The sequence below is a fragment of the Helianthus annuus genome, chromosome 13, assembly GCF_002127325.2.
Source record: "Helianthus annuus cultivar XRQ/B chromosome 13, HanXRQr2.0-SUNRISE, whole genome shotgun sequence".
Lineage (NCBI taxonomy): Eukaryota > Viridiplantae > Streptophyta > Magnoliopsida > Asterales > Asteraceae > Helianthus > Helianthus annuus.
In genome coordinates this window covers 143,513,623-143,532,159 of record NC_035445.2, presented here as the reverse complement: position 1 = coordinate 143,532,159, position 18,537 = coordinate 143,513,623, and the positions used below count along the sequence as shown (strand labels likewise).

Sequence of the window (18,537 nt, the reverse complement as noted above, 5' to 3'; positions counted from 1 at the left end):
TTTTTAATTTGTTTTTCTTTTTCATTTTACATTGTTTTGTTATAAAGTTATATGTTGTTTTGTTATCTAATTCTCTACAAATAAAATACATTATTATATAAAACGCCAAAAACTACAAACACAAAAACGCTACTAGTGTGAAAACTGTGAGAACGGGTGCTGGCAAAGCAACTTGTCAAAATGTATTAAACGCCAAAAAATTCACTAAACGCCAAAAAAAAAATTTGGTCTTATTTTTAACTTATGAAAATATTAATGACTCGTAGTGAATTATTATACAAAACGCCACAAAACGTCAAAAAATTGACCAGAAAACGCTATAACGCCAAAAAAATATATATGTGACATAAAAATAATTAATTTAACGCCAAAAAGTTTAATAAATACAGTTAACGCCAAAAAAACTTTGACGCCAGAAAATATTATACCGCGTTGGGAAAATAAAAGAAGATTGAAAAGACAAAAATACCCCTCGGACCCTAATTATGTCTCGCGCCACGTGTTGGGCCAGGATGCGTTCTCACCGTTCTCACACTTTTAGGCATTTTCTCCTGATCCCGTTTCATATTTTATATTCTCACGACATAGTTTATCTATTATTCATATCAACTTAATAATTTATATTCACGATATAGTTTATTAATTTATGTTCAATGAGGGCGTTGGGTGATGATTTCAATTTTCATTATTGATATCAGCTTCCTGAATTTGCGAATCGGAAGAAATTTAAGTGATTTTCTTAAACATTGGAAAAACTTTTTTATCATACCAATTAATGCATTGGATGATGGTTGGGCATTGAGAAGGAAGGACATTTTGAGAGGCGAAAGGACATTTTGAAAAGCGAAAGGACATTTTGAGAATACTGTATATGATCCATGGATCTCCAATCAAGAAGACAACTCTTTGGTCCTTTTCTATTTTACTTTAAGCTTGTATGAATAGTAAATGGGTATGGTCTTGGAAATGATCTTGGTCTAGATGAAACTAATTATGCTATTTGGATCAACATAGCTCTAGACGAAAACCATTGGACTAGACGTTGTGGATTACAGCCTCGTGCCACCTCACTTGCCCTCACTTGCTTGGGGCAGAACACACCGTAACGGGGGCACCAAGGGCTTGAGCGTGAGAGAGATAACAGGCGTGAATTGAAGTGAAGATGGATATATGTGTGGACCAGACTTGCGGCCAATGAAAACCCTCCATTTGAAAGGGATGCCTAGACACAACGTTTAGTCTTATACCAACCACATGTTCATAGTATCGATCTGAACAATAGACAAAAGACATGTCATGCATTAAATTAAAGTATAACCTAAAATATTCTTGCTTTGTAATACATCTTGCGAAGTGGTAATTTGTAAACGCCCCAAAAATCAAGTATTAAATTCAAACTTAGTGTCATTAACCCAATATTTTACCAAGTTTATACCATAAATTCAGACCCAAACTATGATGTTGGGATTGCTATTAGCAAGGAAAGGAAATCTTAAGAATGTGATTGGTAAAATTCTCATTATAGATCAATTTTGGTTATTAGGTCATAGTTTAGGTTATTAACATGTAATTCGTCAAAATATTCTAGATAGATGGTCACGTCATATGCATGTCATAAGAGGCAGACGGAGTTTCTTTTTCATTAGAGTGAGATTGCCCTTAGTAACGAAACTAAAGATAGAAATGTCATTTAAGTTGTCAAAATGAAGTATTATTGGTCAATGGATATAATAGTTTTGATTGCTAAAATCGAGTTTGCTTTTTTAATATGTGATACAAATGTATTTATGGTTTTTTATAATCATGCTAATACAATTATAATAAGTTATAGAAACTAAATCTAATGACACTTGACTCAAATAAAATTATTATTATTAATAAAAAACATATGCTAAAAAATGTGTAATAGTAAATATCTGATTAATCATAATAGTATGCATCATCGTAAATCAATTAACAAGAAAAAAAATATTGTAGCTTAACTTAAAAATCTAATTTAAAAAATAACAATTTGCGTAGGATTTTGAAGCTGTTTAAGCTTTTAGTATGAGATGAGTTGGGACATTAGTGACCAGTGGCGAAGCTTGAGATTTCTGACGGAGGATCGAAAACGTATATACCCAAAAATTTCTATAGAACCCGGGGGTCGAAAACGTATATACCCAAAAATTTGTATACGAAAGCTATATATATAACACTACTGAGCGAAAAGTTCGGTGGGTTAGGCGCCTCCAGCCCCTTCTAACCTTCGCCCCTGTTAGTGACTAGAAAAAACAGTTTTTCAAACATCGAAATACCAAGATATCACACTTGCACTCTACTCTGTAGGATTTACCTTTTAGTTGTGGAGCACACCACTTACTAACACAACTACAATACTTAGCGTAAATGTTTTGACCAAAAACATTAAAAAGAGACATTTTTATAGTTAAGCTCATTTACTTGCGCTTATTCTCGTTCCTTTCCTGTATCCTGATTACTCTAAAATAGGTGACGAGATGACTTGGATGTCGTAGGAACACTTCTAGTGACAATTTGCACATCCAACACGACAACACTGCAACGACCCGGTTGCATACAACAATTAACATGTTACATATGATCGGAGAATGAAGCATATGCCGGGTTTAATTTCTTGCTCAAGAACGTCCATCCTTTAGGCCTTAACCATGTAAAGGGATCGTATAAAAAAACGTTCTTCTAAAAAAGAATGCAAAAAATTAAAAAAAAAAAAAATTATTAAAAAGTAAATAAAATCTAACCGGATCTTCTATTAAACAATGGTTTCTTAAACTAGTGTCAGGAAACCCTTCAAAAATGCCAAATCCAAATCCCCATCTGGTTATTTAATTCAAGAATAATGTAATGATATCAAAATCTTCAAATAACAATAACAATAACAATAATATTTAAAATCCAAAAAAAAAAAAAAATCAAATCTTTCTGATGCAGAAAACAAAATAATTATAGGTTATGTTCGGTTTGTTTAAGAATAGGAAGCACAAAATCAAATTGTGATTTATGCACAAAGTATAACACCATTGACAGATGCGCACCCTTGAGTCAAGTATACAAGATTTTCAATAAACAACATCAACTATAAACTTGATACAATTTAAAAGAAAATTCAGAAATTTTACCTAAATTATATAAATGCAGAAATAATCTTTGAACATAATCCAAAGTTCATTATTGGCAGCTTATTATCATACTAAGGTACATTGTAAAAAAAATTATCTATACTATACAGACATGAGACATGCATTATGCTCAATACACCGATACGATCTTACCATTTTTTGCTTGTGATGAACTTCAAGTCTTTTTTATCGTGCATTGTCACTGCATGTCACAGCGAACAATAAAAAGTTAGAACGGGCCCGTTTCAACAAGAGGGACAAATTTAAGAAAAAAAATCGATGGGTTGCCAAATCATGTTATTCAAGGATTTAAGTAATTACTGTAAGAATACTGTTTATGTAATTGGAATTAACGCAGTAGTTATAAATTAAACAAATGTTAATGCCAGTGGAGGCTATGTACGCGAACTTAATGTGGATGTCATGTAGACTCTTTGATGAACATGCAACACTACCTCATCAATATTAACGAATTTAAATACAAATTTATATAATCTTTTAGAAAAAATAAACTATTCACGTCATCAAAACTTAACCCGTTTAACGGGTAACAACTCATCTGTAAAAAAAGGTTCAAGAATACGTGCATTTTCAAGACTTTGATAAACTAAAATTTGGGTTGACGGATTTTTTCATACAAAATGAGAAAGTATGTTGGTTTTTATGGTAACAAAAGTTAATAACACTAAATAGATAGACAACAAAGTGTTTGCAGGCCAACCCAACCCGCCCAGCCCGTTTCAAACCATACTAAAAACAACACATTTCAACCCGGACCCCTTTTGACCCATTACCCAACCACTCATCTTGCCACTCTAGCTTTCCGTAAGAAGTTCGAAGTGTGGATACCTGCGATTTCTCGGTTTTCTGAAGACGAACATCCGATTTTCTTCCCAACTTTTCAACTTCAAGTTGCACATCTTTCTCCTTCAATCTTTGAGTTTCAAGATTATGAATTTCAGTCACATTTTCAATCTTTTCCTTAATCTCTCGTAACTGTTTCGACTTAAGAGTTACTTGATCTTCAATAAAAACTAGTTTTTCTTGAAAGCAGTCACCAAGAACCTTTATATCTTTTTTTACTTTCATAAGTGTATCTTCAAGAACCTGTTTCTCCACACGAATTTTATTCGCTTCATCCATAGCTTCCATCGTTGCCTTCTCGTTAACGTCGAACGTAGATGCCATTTTTTGTGAGAGCCTTTTAAGTTCCTCTTGAAGCCTTGAGGCTGCATTAACATTTTGCAATCTTATTTTTCGCAAATTATCCTCTGCGTGAACGGCTCTTTGTTCCTGAATGGTTTTTGCAAGCATCAATTCTTTAAGATCGGTTTCATATTCATGACCTTGATTCTCTAACTCTTGTTCAAGATTCTTGATATGGGATTCAAGCTCTTTTATAACAAGGTTTGACTTTGACAATTCTTTTGACTTTGACTCGAGATCGTTCTCTAAACTCTCTATTTCTGTTTCGAGTTCATCTATTGTTGTGTAAGAGATACATTCTTCTTGAAGTTGACTACGCTCGAGTTTAAAAGATAAATCTTGATTTTCTTGCTTGATGATCTCGTAATCAAGCGCCATTTGTTCCATTTGCGTTTGGAGATCATCTTTATCTTTTTTAATATAGTCAATTTCGCGGTAAAGGTCTATTATTTTCTGCTCTAGTAAATATGTTTTCTTCACACCACTATGTTCTCTAACAATTGCTTCCAACTCCCTTTGTTCAGGTTCAGAACATATTGACTTTGACTTTGACCTTGACTTTGACTTTGACTTTTTTAAAGCAAGAACCAACTCATCATTAGACTTTTGCGTTTCCTGAAGCTGTAACCGGAGATTGGAGCTCAAATCCTTCTCATGTACTATTTCTTGTCTCAACTCATCAAGAAGAGCATACGGATCACCTTGATCAATCAACGGCATACCGTTGACTTTGTCTTCTTTTGACTTGAGCTTTTCACACTCTTCTTTCAAGGCGTTTCGTTCTTCTCGAAGGGTAGCTACTTTCCTTGAAATATCTTGACCCTTTTTCATCTCCTTCACGATTTTCTTACGAAGGGTTTGTAACTCTAACCCTGACACATCAGCTTGCCTGGTCAAAGCTGCAACTTTGACCTTGAGATTTTGAATCATGGTATCTGAAGAACTCTCTTCAGAAGTTTCTCCTAAAGTAGTTGTTGAAGAATCATCTGTTTTTAATTTTGGAGGTGAACCTTTTAACCGATCCCTTTGCCAAAAACTATCATTTGTGATTAAGAATTTATGAGCTAATTCAGGGTTCTTCGGTCCATGTTCGTGCAGCAAATTAAGCTCAAAACTGTTATCAAAACTTGACAGCATGATATCCGATCCAATGGATGCTTGATGATCGCTTTTAACGCCATTGCGTGTCCTATAATCCTGTTGTAGCTAAATAGTAAGATTAAGCTACTAAATCATTACGGCTAAATAATATAATAATATACTACATTGATCAGTTTCAATCATAGCTATGACAATATTAGACTTCCAAATAGTATTTGATGTGCTTCTTCCGTGTAACGTTGTAATAATAAAATTATCGGTTTGAAAGAACAAATACTGATACAACACCATCTTGGTTTTTAGTTAGGCGATATAAAAACTTACTTCGGTAATTCTTCTTATATCATCATTGATAAAGTGTGTCATCAAGCTTACAACTTGTTGGTTCACATTCCCAATTTCATCAATGTCCCTGCAAATTATAAGAGTGCATACATATAATATTTTCAAATTTGAAAAAAAAAATCCTACTTCGATTTTTTTAAATTTATTTTTACCTCTGATCAGAAGTATCCTGCAGTCGTTGAATCGATACCTAATTTAAACAACATACAAAACCATCAAACTCGAATAAAAAAAAAAAAAAAACGCTTAACCAAAAGTAGGGCTGGAAAAACGTGTCTTAGCGGGTTTAACAGGTCTCTGACGACGCGAACAACACAAGTTCTAAACATGAATACGACCCGTTTAACTACTTTTTTAATGTTTTTTAAAAAGGTGAAAAATCACATGGTGTACTTTTTATAGTAAACAGGTGTAATCGTGTCTTATACGGGTTACCTATTGCCAGCCCAGTCCAAAAGTGTATGAGGTAGAAGTGACTAACATACATGCAATACTGCAGCAGGATTAGCATTTTGAAGAGGAAGCGATACAGAAGAAATCTTTGTAGCCTCAGCATAACTTGCAAAATCAATTGACACAACTCCAACATCACCAAATCTTGAAGCATCCTATAAAATGTCAAAACCCCACGATAAATGTACTTTTTTTAACGACGTAAACCAGTTTGGATTTGGAGAATTATGTACCTTTGTGACAATAAAGTGATAGATTTTCTCATGAAACTTTCCTGTTTTTGGGTCCTGAGAAAACTTCACAGTTTCATAAAGTGGTTTTTCCCAATAACAGCTTCCATCTTCAACTTTGGCTTTCTCTAATCTTGACGTCGGTTTTCCGACATCATCTGGAACTAAAGATATCATCAAATCATCTCCTCCTAACAATGCCATCTGCATATACATAACAGATACCTAAACTAAGCATTTGGCAGCCAAAAAAAATATATTATTTCACAACATGAATTTTAGTTTATCATAACTAAAAAAATTTGCTAACTTTCTTCATCATGTTTCGATTTATTGGAGTTTTTCGATAGAAAATTATCAGATAAATTTGCAAATTTTACTTTAATTATAGTTATGCACTAAAACGGTTGCAATTTCTTGATAATATTCTCTTAGTGAATTTAACAAACACATTGCATGTAATAATAATAATGTAGTACACCTGATGTTTATATAATATAATAAATACAGTCATTATGCATGCAATTAACAAAACACATTTTGGTTTTGATAACATAATGTGTTACCTGAGTTCCATGAAACTGCAATTTGAATACACCTTTAATCTTGTTCGTTTCGCTCCTCCGTCTCGCTGAGTTAAACATTTTATGTGTCTCCTTACATAATAATATTGATGATATATCAAAGTTTAATACTACATTGGCAAAATAGAATGAGGTCAGAGTAATTGGAAATGGATGACTAATAAAAAATTGACATTTTTTACAGTTTGGCTTGTTCTGAATAACAAAAAAGCAAATTCATTTCACAAGATTTTATAGCTCAGAAGTGAAGACAAACATGTAGGACACAAACAGACAGTAAGAGATTTAGCCATAGTTATAATTACAAATATATGCATACATGTACATAAAGTATAAAATATTATATGTATAACTATAATTACATTGGTTCTAAAGTCTAAAAGAATTGTAGATAATTAATAAGGGTAAAATAACACACAGGATGACTAGAGGTAATAAGTTATTCCATCATTATTGTTAACCATGATTAACTTTTTTATATGTTATTATTTATAAAAAATACTATACTATAAAATCAATTATCTTTTTATCTTTATTTTATCAATTAGCATATTGGACTATGCTGTCACAATGAGTCAGAAATTTCTTTAACGATGCGCAAGGTTTTTTTTATTGTGATACGTCCACGTTGTTTCCCACGTTTCTAAGGCCTTTAACGGATGTTAGCATGATTCCCCTCGTCTCTCATATATTCTTTATTAATAATGCATTAGTCCGACCGAGTGTGAGCTTGTAAAATAATTTATTAGTCAAACTTTAGGTTTAGATATAAAGCTTAAAATGACCTAAGGGAGGTGGGAGCACTCGTTTCTCATACCATAGAACCCACCAATCATACACTTCCATCTCATTTTTACTCACAACTACTCTAATTCCACTAAATCAACGGTTTCATCTGTCCTAGAACGATGACCCCATCCCTTTTACTCTACCCACCAATCAAGCATCACTGTTTCATTCCTTTCATCAGGTAACACTACCCGTGAATGATACCAGACCCAAGGGGGTGGCGGCAATAGTGTACCCGTTTCGGGTTGCTACTCTAAAACCCTTACCCGTAGGGCGCCTCTCCTCCCTAAATTTAAACTCGAATTATCTTAAACTTAATCAAACTCCCATCAACATTTTTTTAAATAAGAAAATCTAATTAAATATACTTGAAAGCTAAAAGGTGGGGAATTGCCGATTGAGATTACAAAAATGATTAACTTAAAGTATTAAAGTTTAAAAACAATTAGAAATCTAGTATAATAGTTTTGAAAAAAGTTAAGCAATTTAGAGGATGTTAACGTTATCTCTTGTGACGAGTGAGGACGAAAGGAAGATGGTGACAGGGAGAGAGGCAAACGTAACGGTTGTTTCACACTGTACACATGGCCGTGGCGAAACTATTATTTTTTTTTTCTTAAATTATTAATTTCACCTTTCCATTTTATATATTACTCTAAAGTTTGAAGAAACACGGATTCACCGCTTGAGTGAGTTGGACCGCTTTTTGTAAGAGAGACCAAGAATCACATCTTGCTCTTCCTCCGATATCCGGATCTGCAAAAGATAAGAGATAAAAGTAGAACTGTAGGAAGAAATCATCTTTTTCCAGCTACAAAAGTGTGGCGACTCCATATTGTCTGCCCTAATAATGAGGTTAACACCTGGTTGTATGTATAGGAGATATGGGTCTCCCCTAACCTCAATGGGCCAAACCCAGTTAGAGGTTATCTCTACAAGTCCCCAGCCTATTGTAACATAAACTACATCGCGATGGGCCTCGCGTTGGGTTAGAAAACAATAATAATAAATAAATATTCTAATAAAATGCAATACGTAATGAAAATGCCCGATCATTCGGGTCGGGTCCAATACCATACCCCATCATAATGGGAATGAAATTATAGAACTTTTGGATTGTGGTTATGTTACATGTTTAATAAATCGATTATGTTTGGACAGACAATGTTAATATGTTTAATTAATATAAGTCATATTTGGTTAATATTTTTAACCCATTTAAGTAAACGAGTAAATTTCTGTTTTCGTCCCTGAGATTTGTCCATTTTAACTATTTCAGTCCAAAAATCTAATTTATAACAAATCCAGCCTTGAGGTTTGCATTTCTTAACGTTTTTCATCCAAATAGCTAACTTGGTTAGTTTTTTCTATAAAGTATTGATTAATTGACCAAAATACTATTTAAAATTGTTTAATGTTTATAATATATAATATATACATATATATATATTACATATATTTAAAATTCTTATATATAAAAATATTATATATATACATATATATAATCATATATATTGTTTAATGTTTAAATGTTTTAGGTTGTTACAAAATTTAAATAATCTAACCCCCGAAGAGATGTACCAAGAAAAGACAAACACATAGATATTATTCTTATATAGTATATTTAAAATTGTTTAATGTTTATAATATATATATATATATATATATATATTACATATATTTAAAGTTCTTATATATAAAAATATTATATATATTTAAAATTATATATATATATCTAAAAATATTACATATATTTAAAATTCTTATATATAAAAATATTCTATATATATATATATAATCATATATATTGTTTAATGTTTAAATTTTTTAGGTTGTTACAAAATTTAAATAATCTAACCCCCGAAGAGATGTACCAAGAAAAGACAAACACATAGATATTATTAATATATACAGTAATAAATAACATATATATAGCCCAAAATAATCAATGCAATGTATAAAAATGCTAGAAAAGGTTTGATGGGTTCATGATCAAACAGGGTATTCAAAAGAATAGTTATGATAGTTGTGTCTTCAATTTGTGTAATAGCTCATTAATCAATTTGGTACGATACGGCGACAAATACAAGACACTAACACAAACATCGTAAAGCGCATAATCACGTGTTGTTTTATATTAAAAAAATAAACCATTGCAATACCATCAAATTATATATTTATAAGTTGTGTAATTTTTATATGTAATTATTTTTATATGAGTGTGTAATTATTGTGTGTCGTTATTTATTATTGTGTGTAATTATATATATATATATATAAGCTGCGTAATTATTTTACCTTAAGGGTAATATTATATATATATATATATATATATATATATATATATAGGATTAGATTCAAGAGTGAACACTAGTGTAGTTTGCGAACTGAGTGAACTAATCCTGGCCATACACGTGTGTAGATCAATGGCCAAGATTTGATGTTGAAATACACTAGTGTATTTTACGATTTGATGATGAGATCCTGGCCATACACGCGTGTAGATCAATGGCCAGGATTTGTTCACTCAGTTCACAAATACATTAGTGTTCACTCTAGAACCCCACCCTATATATATATATATATATAATATTTACGTATATATACACACATAATTATTTTAGAGGTTAGATTATTTAAACTTTGTAACACGCCAAAAATTTAAAACATTAAACAATAAATTAGATTTACATATACATATATATATATATATATATAGGACAAAGATCCGTTAGGAACCACCCTTTATTGCGAGAACCAGTGTGAACACAAACAGTAATACCTAAAAAAAATCTAAAAAACACCCAAAATTTTTTTTTTTATTTTTTACTATTTTTTATATAAAAATCGCTACTTTTAGTATCCAAAAATTTTTTTTTTTTAGTTTTTAGCATTTAGCTTGGGGGGGGGGGGTTAGGTTTTTTTGGTGGGGGGGGGTGGTTTAGGTTTTTGGGGGGTGGGGGTTAGGTTTTTTTTAGGGTTTTTTTTAGGTTTTTTTAGCTATTTTAGGTTGTGTTCACATTGGTTCTCGTGGTTCTCGCAATAAGGTGGTTCTCGCATGAACCTTACCCTATATATATATATATATATATATATATATATAATATTTTTATATATAAGAATTTTAAACATCAAATGTTAAACAATTTTAAATATGAATATACTTTTTAAATAGATATAATATACGTATATATACACATATAAATAATATATATATATATATATATTATAAACATTAAACAATTTTAAATATACTATATAAGAATTAACTTCAATTTCAATCCATGTGGGTATTTTGGTCAATTAACCAATACTTAATAGAAAAAACAAACCAAGTTAGCAATTTGGATGAAAAGCGTTAAGAAATGCAAACTTCAGGGCTGGATTTGTTATAAATTAGATTTTTGGACTAGACTAGTTAAAATGGACAAACCTCAGAGACGAAAACGGAAATTTACTCTAAGTAAACAGGTTGACTCGTCAACTTGTCCATAGATTGTTTAATGCATTTACTACAACTCGCCAAGTTGGTTAACTCTTTACGTCATTTTATAAATCGTCTGGTTCGTTTAGATAAAAGGTTTATTTAACGCTCTACACAAATATCACGTCGGCCGTGAATATCAGAGATTCTTGGTTCATAAGAAATGTCTCGCCTCAGATATTATCAATGTTTTTTTTAAGCACAATGGTTGTGGAGAAGATTACAACTTCACTGTTAAGTGTGATTATGTGGGAGAAGTACCATGATGGGTGACTTAATGGAAAGTCTCATGAAAAGTCTCTACTAGGACAACCAAAAACAAATTTGTGAGCTTCTTGTGGGCAAAGCAGACAATATTAGTTGTACGAGAAGTCGAATGCTACAAGTGGTATCAACACCACTCTTGTGTCATTTGGGATGTTACGGCAAACCTCATCGAGGATAATGAGTGGGTGATTGTAACACCCTAGGCAAAAACCCACATTGGTTATGGACACATTGAGTTTAGACAATTTTAAGCATGTTTGAGTTGGGACTGATGGCGTCAACACGACTAGATGTATCTATCTTGTGTAGGCTCAATGATCCAACTCTTCAATACAACACGATTAACACCTTGAAATTATAAACCCTATGATTATGCAAATCAAACATAAAATAATAAGGATTTAGTAATTATTTGTTAATGTGATCTAATTTAAAATGGGGGCTACTAAATATACCCTCTCTTGTTACTTTTCATACCCCCCCTCCTTTTCATAAAATCACATCTAAACTTATCATATTGACCCCCTACACATGTCATATTTTTTAAAGTATTCTTTTTGTTACAAAACAAATTTAAAGGTGTAAAAAACTATTGTAGACGTTTTTTTTTTCAAAATTTTTGTTTGTTTTTTATATTAAATTAAAAAACATATTTTTTAAAGTGTTCACTTCGATCGAAAGTCCTAAACTGGTTTTAACTTCCTTATAACATACTCCTTACACTAATTAAATTTGAACTTATATAGATTGTTAATTTATAGTTTGATAAAATTATTTTAATACCTATTGTTTATTTGTTCACTTACATAGATGGTTTGAATGATTAATATGTGCTAGGGCTCTATAAACACTATTTTAAAAGAAAAAAACTTTATTACTTTTTAATAAATAAAAATTATTAATTTTTTTATAAACACATTTAAAGTATTAAAAATTATAAAAGTAAGATCTTTAAAATATAAACTAGACGACGGAAAAATATAATATAGACTTGTTTTTAAAAAAAAAAGAGAGTTCAAAACTTTTTTTATTGTTTTTGTAAAAAAATGTTAGTATTTTCTTATAAAGATGTTCAATAAAAAAGCATAATCAAAATATGATTTGAGAAAGTGTCTTTAAAAACAATATCCGAGAACTTTTAAAAAATATGTTTTTTAAATAAAAATAAAAAAAATAAAAAAACATCTGTAATCTTTTTTTACACATTTGAATTTGTTTTGTAACAAAGAGAATATTTTTTAAAATGATAATTTGTATAAAAAGTAATAAGAGAGGGGTACATTTAGCCTACCCCTTTAAAATATAATGATATTTAAAAGAAAGTGGGAGTTGTATACAAAATGATTTTTTTAAACATTCTCTAAGTTTGTTATTAACTAGTAATGAAACCCGCGCTTCGATGCAATTTGGCTAGTTAGAAGTCAAGTGGCTATCTATTGCGAAATACTATCTACCAAAAACAATAATCAGTTCGTGCACACCCTTAACTCTGAGAAAAAAAATTATAACGAAAGTTTGAATCTAATATGAGTATGACCTTTATATGTTTTTGCGCACCAAAGGAAAATAGCAACAATGTAAAAACGATGAATTCCATAGCAACACGCAACGTTGATAAAAAAAGACAAACTCTAGTCTTTAAGAGGTTTTATAATCTTATAACTTAAAAAGGCAAACAAAATTAACAATAAGAAAGCTTCAACTAACTCGTTGTGGCGTCTTAAACTTTATAAATAAATATAGTGCATTCAAAACTAAAAGAGAAATTATAAAAAAATATTTAGAAAATATTATAATGTATTTATCTCTAAAAATAATTATATAGCTTTTCTCTTATTTTAATCAAATCATATAAAATGCCTGGTATATTGAGAGAGAATGAAAAGAGAAAAATGGAATAAGATAAGATCATAATATTAATTGTTTTATATAGTTATATGATGATTAGTTTATCTTAGATTAAAAATTAATAATATGTTATAATTAGTATATAGACAGTAATACAAAGGAAATAACTAATAAGAGATAAAATAACCCAAAAGAAAAATAAGTAAAGTTAAAAATACTAAAAAAATAGCAAATGAGAGATTGCCACCTTGTAGTTAGTGTACATCTCCCTTGAAAATGTAAGAGATAAATTTATTTAATTTTTCTAATATATTTTTTAATAAAAAGCTTTCACTGAATTGTAATAGATGACTATGAGAGGATTAAAATGAGAAATATAAAGATTATAAAACTTAAATAGACCAGTTTTAAATATAAAAGTTTTATAATCAAATAAAAAGATAATTAATTATTTAATTTCCTAACCTTAAAGCTTAAACTACTTAATTTAATTCTCTTCCTAGAATTAGTTAACTTTTTAATTAACTAATTTCTCTTTTCTCTCCTCTCCCTTCTTCATTCAAAGAACATATATTTTGGTTATGAGAAATGACACTACAACTATTATCTCTCTTTCTATTTCGTAAAAGATCAAACAAAGAGTAAAATGCAAATTGCGTCTTGTGCTTTTCAGGCAGATTGCATAGGGATGCAGATTATATTTTACTCTTAAACAAACAAACCTAGGTGCAATCTTAGATTAGTGAATTTATCTCAGACACTACAACTAGTTCTCTAAATATTTTGTTGTACCTTGTGAGACCGAGGTAAATAATCACGAATTTATTACAAGAAACCCATGTTTATCACTTGGCCTCGACTAAATCTGATTCTTCTTGTTTGATTTTTGCAGTCGGGGATTCTGGTTTAAACATTGTTAGTTCGTGTTATATGTTTAAGATATATTATTCTCATCTATTTTATGTATTATTTTTTTAATAAATAAGAGTTTTCTCAACTTTCTTGAAATATATTATATTTGAGATTGTATACATTCTTAAAATTTAGTTGCTTTCGGGAAAAAAAATACTTTTATAGGGAAATAATATGTTCTATATGCCCTTCAATGTGGCATTAGGATGACTAGTAGAAATATTGATAGAATACACATACTATAAAGAAAATGTACAGCTTTTTATATATAGGTTAAAATAAAGGAAATGACAAATTAACATAAAGGATAAAAACAAACATAATAAAAATGAACCTGCATTTTTTTATAAATGAATATTGTATGCATGTGAAATGTTCATAGGGCAAAAGACGAAGATGTCATCATATGGGCACATGATGAATGATGATAGCATCCAACATGCACCATTAACCAAATTAGACACATGGTGATGTGGACCACCGGTTAGAGTTCATGAGTCTACACTAGGTGACTTTCACTATTCACCTCCAGATAGTGTCATAGTGCATACCCCTAAATATTATTGAAGTGCCCTTACCCATACCAATTAAACCACTACATAAGCTAGCTAACCCGTCAATGATATAGTTATAGACCAGACTAAATTGCATAGGGTGTGTGTCTGAATACACCCCTTAGAGAAAAAGTTGTGGGCCCCACACGTAAGTATGTGAGAGGAGAGATGTGTATCAAGTAAAGGGCGGGTGTATTTAGGAGCTCCCAATTGCATATTATCTTAGAAACACCAACAGATGAACGAAAAAGTTGCTTAAGAGGGTAATCATCACACTATTATTTACGCTTAAAAAGGAAAAATATACGAAAATGATTTAAAATGAGGTTACGACTAATCGAGATTTATGATGTAGTGATCACGAGTTTGCTAGCGTAGACCCCGAGTTGTGTTAACGTGTTTGCCACTTCATCCATCTAACTCTTTTTTTTTTCTACAGATTAGTTTTAAATTATGTTTGACGCATTTTAAAAATATACATAAACAAAAAGATGTGTACAAAAACAAAAACACAGAAGTCCACAAGCGAATAGCACATGCATACTGTAACACCCCCCAAAATTCCACCTGCGGAAACCCCGCGAGGCGTGTTACGCATCAGAGTTCGAGCCACCAATCACATTGAACCAATGATAAATATTTAGATAAGTCATGACATTAATTATCAAACAAGATGTCAACATGATATCAATTCTCAAAAGTTGTGTAGCGGAAGCATGTAATCGTTTCATAACAATAATCAAATCAATGTATTGTTTATAAGTGAATCCAAGAGTCTCGATCCATGACCACTCCAGCACTACCAGATAGCAAGTCCATGTTCCAAGGTTAACGACCTACAAGCATGCAAACAAGTGTGTCAGACTACGCTGGTGAGTTCAAAGTGTTGCTTACGTGTTATGTTACCAGTTATATGTTAATGCGATTCAATGGTGCGTTACGATGTTGCTCAAGTTAGATTACCCTAGGGACTACGCCCTTACGTAACCGAGGAGTGTGCCTCTAAGCAACCCACTATGTTGTTCGGTTAGTTACCCTAGGGAAACCGCCCTTACGTAACCGAGGAGTGTGCCTCTAAACAACCATAGTGAAACCCAGATAATTAGTACCTAATAGCGCTATCAACTAAATACCTCCATTGCCCTCCAGGCAATAACCAAAACCGATTAAGTTGTTTACCCAATGTTTCCCTCCCGAATGTTTACCAGTTGTCCCAAACCACCGGGACGCATGCTTGAGAAAAGTGCAGTGAACTCACCTTTGGTTTGCTCGGTAAGATTTGTTACTTGTCTATCGGTTGTCAAACACGTCCTAACATGGTTACCGGTAACGATCAATTCTATGCATATAAATCGCGTATTCTACATTCACATTACACAGGTAACATACAAGTATTGCACATAACGACATGCCAACCGTAACAAGGAATTGTGCTACATGCAGACCATAACATTCATTGTAATAATTGGGTTTTGCTTACCATGATATCATATAATAAATGCCTTGGATCCCCCATACTGTTAATTCACGTGATTTTATTTCAAGTACAAGTTTCCAGTTATTCATGAAACCCTTATTCATCATTAATTCATTAATCAAAATTACAATTCAACCAATCATTCGCATCAAATCATTACAGTCAACGCCAAAACAGATATTTACCATCACCGTATGCACGTGATCATTGTAGTAACAGCCATTCGATTTACGTGAGACTTTCATTCAGACCTGAGTTTCACATGAACACTACTAAGCTTCATCGCTATTCACATATTCATAATCGTTCCCGAATACGTAATACCATCGTTCATCAATTAACATTATCAATAACTATTCGAAAAATACCACACAGTCAAGTTAATCTATATACCCTTGTATAAACATCTAGCAATTATTACAAAATCCACGCTTCAACCATACACGAAACACATGCAGCACAACTCACCCATGATATCAACAATCATCACTATCAATGTTCAACTAACTATGTCAAGTCTTATATACAGTCATCGTTACACAGGCCAAGATCTTTGGTTACCATCATATCAATATTAATACAAATTTCAAATACAATAATAGTTATCCTATCAAATAACTAATGGCACAACACAGCTCATTCATATCATTGATTCACTAGGGTTTACATCTTAATATTTATTCATGTATAACGTTTATCACACACCTACATCCTCGTTCAACATATTGATGAACTAACCTGGGCTCGATGTTCGGTTTCGGAACTGAGTGTGTGAGTTGAGTGGAAGAAACGGGGTTCCGAGTTCCGAGTAGCGATCGTTGGAGACTAGTCGGAATGAGGTGGTGTGTGCCGGAGGTTTACGAGAAGGTGAAGAGATGGAGCACCGTCGTCGAATAGTCGGAGTTGGAAAGCGACACCGGAAGGTTTGGTCGGGTTGTAAAGTAGTTGCAGGCTGCTTCCGCTCCCTTTCTCCTCGGTCCCTCTCTCGATCTCTCTCTCTCTTCGTTCCTGTCGTCCGGCACCACCGTACGCCACCACCAACCGGTGGTGGCCGTTTGATTGCGTGAAACAGAGGGGGGCTGCCGTACGTAGGAGATGAAAGAGGGTAGGGTTTTTGTGTTGAGTTTATCACCAAGCCATCATATAATACGTAACATGTGTTCTAAGTAGTCAAAGTTTAGGGTAATTGCTATCTTAATCGAAATAGGCCGGAGCCCATTTAATTTGAGCTGCCGCATACAAGCATACAAACGGTGGTTTGGGTTCTCAATTCAATTGGTTGGGTTTGGGATTCAAGGGTAGTGCGGCCCAATTATAATAGTGTGTGTGCTTAACAAAGTTTTAAATACTCATACAAACCTACACTAGAACGAAACGTGTGACACATAGAAAAGGAATAACGACGAGTTAGGATCACAAGTTTAAACGTTACAAACTTTGAAAGTTCAGGTTGTCACATCATCCCCAACTTGAAAGAAATTTCGTCCCGAAATTTGACAAGTAAGAACGGAGGAGTGAAGTGAGGAATTTAGGATTATTGCGGATTTTGCTCGGGTGTCACATCCTCCCCATGTTACAGAAATTTCGTCCTCGAAATTTAGGCTATATTATACTCTAGGCTCCAATTATGAGTTTGTCGATAATTCACTAAACACATAGTTAAATACGGTTTCACGAAAGTTCACTAAATAATATATAAGTCATATAGTATATAAAGTCAGATAACATATAAATTCACATAAGTTATATTTCTTTATTTGTTCAGGAATAGTGTTCTAATTGTTCATCAACGTTCGAGTACAACCCATGTGTAATTCCGTAATTCCCCGAATCATATGCCTAATTTGCTATACTAAGTCTCAATCAGTCACTACATTCTATCAATCAGTTTGCAAGCATTACATATTATTAACTCAGGTTTCAAAGAGGTAATTCATCATGCCATACAAGCGATAACACAACCGTTCACGTACACTTCATCGCCAACTGAATCGGATCAAGTACCACCGTTTAATTAACAAAAGTTTATTCATAAACAAATAAGGTGAAAATATTTAGTAGAACTCAATTAATAATCATGCCCACATGAACATCAGAACCTTATCACTATATCGAGATCATACGATTGCATAGCCGATTATATCTTA

General features: G+C 32.1%; 1 protein-coding gene across 1 annotated transcript; it reads right to left on the bottom strand.

Annotated features, from left to right (window-relative positions):
- Positions 1–3,126: 3,126 nt before the first annotated feature.
- LOC118485470 (myosin-11-like) lies at positions 3,127–7,254 on the bottom strand. Its single transcript, XM_035981608.1, has 7 exons — positions 7,042–7,254; positions 6,479–6,679; positions 6,278–6,400; positions 5,945–5,982; positions 5,772–5,859; positions 3,990–5,543; positions 3,127–3,342 (listed from the first exon to the last, which is right to left on the bottom strand). The coding sequence occupies exons 1-7, from the start codon at positions 7,117–7,119 to the stop codon at positions 3,340–3,342; spliced, it is 2,085 nt and encodes a 694-aa protein (XP_035837501.1). The 5' UTR covers positions 7,120–7,254; the 3' UTR covers positions 3,127–3,339.
- Between the last annotated feature and the right edge of the window lie 11,283 nt (positions 7,255–18,537).

Excerpts from the sequence above, each read along its gene's own strand:
- LOC118485470 (XM_035981608.1), bottom strand. The coding sequence starts at position 7,119 with ATGTTTAACTCAGCGAGACGGAGGAGCGAAACGAACAAGATTAAAGGT. Across the intron at positions 5,983-6,277 it reads ATCCTGCTGCAGTATTGCAT|GTATCGATTCAACGACTGCA; the intron begins GTATGTTAGTCA and ends TGTTTAAATTAG. Across the intron at positions 5,544-5,771 it reads ATATAAGAAGAATTACCGAA|GATTATAGGACACGCAATGG; the intron begins GTAAGTTTTTAT and ends TAGCTACAACAG.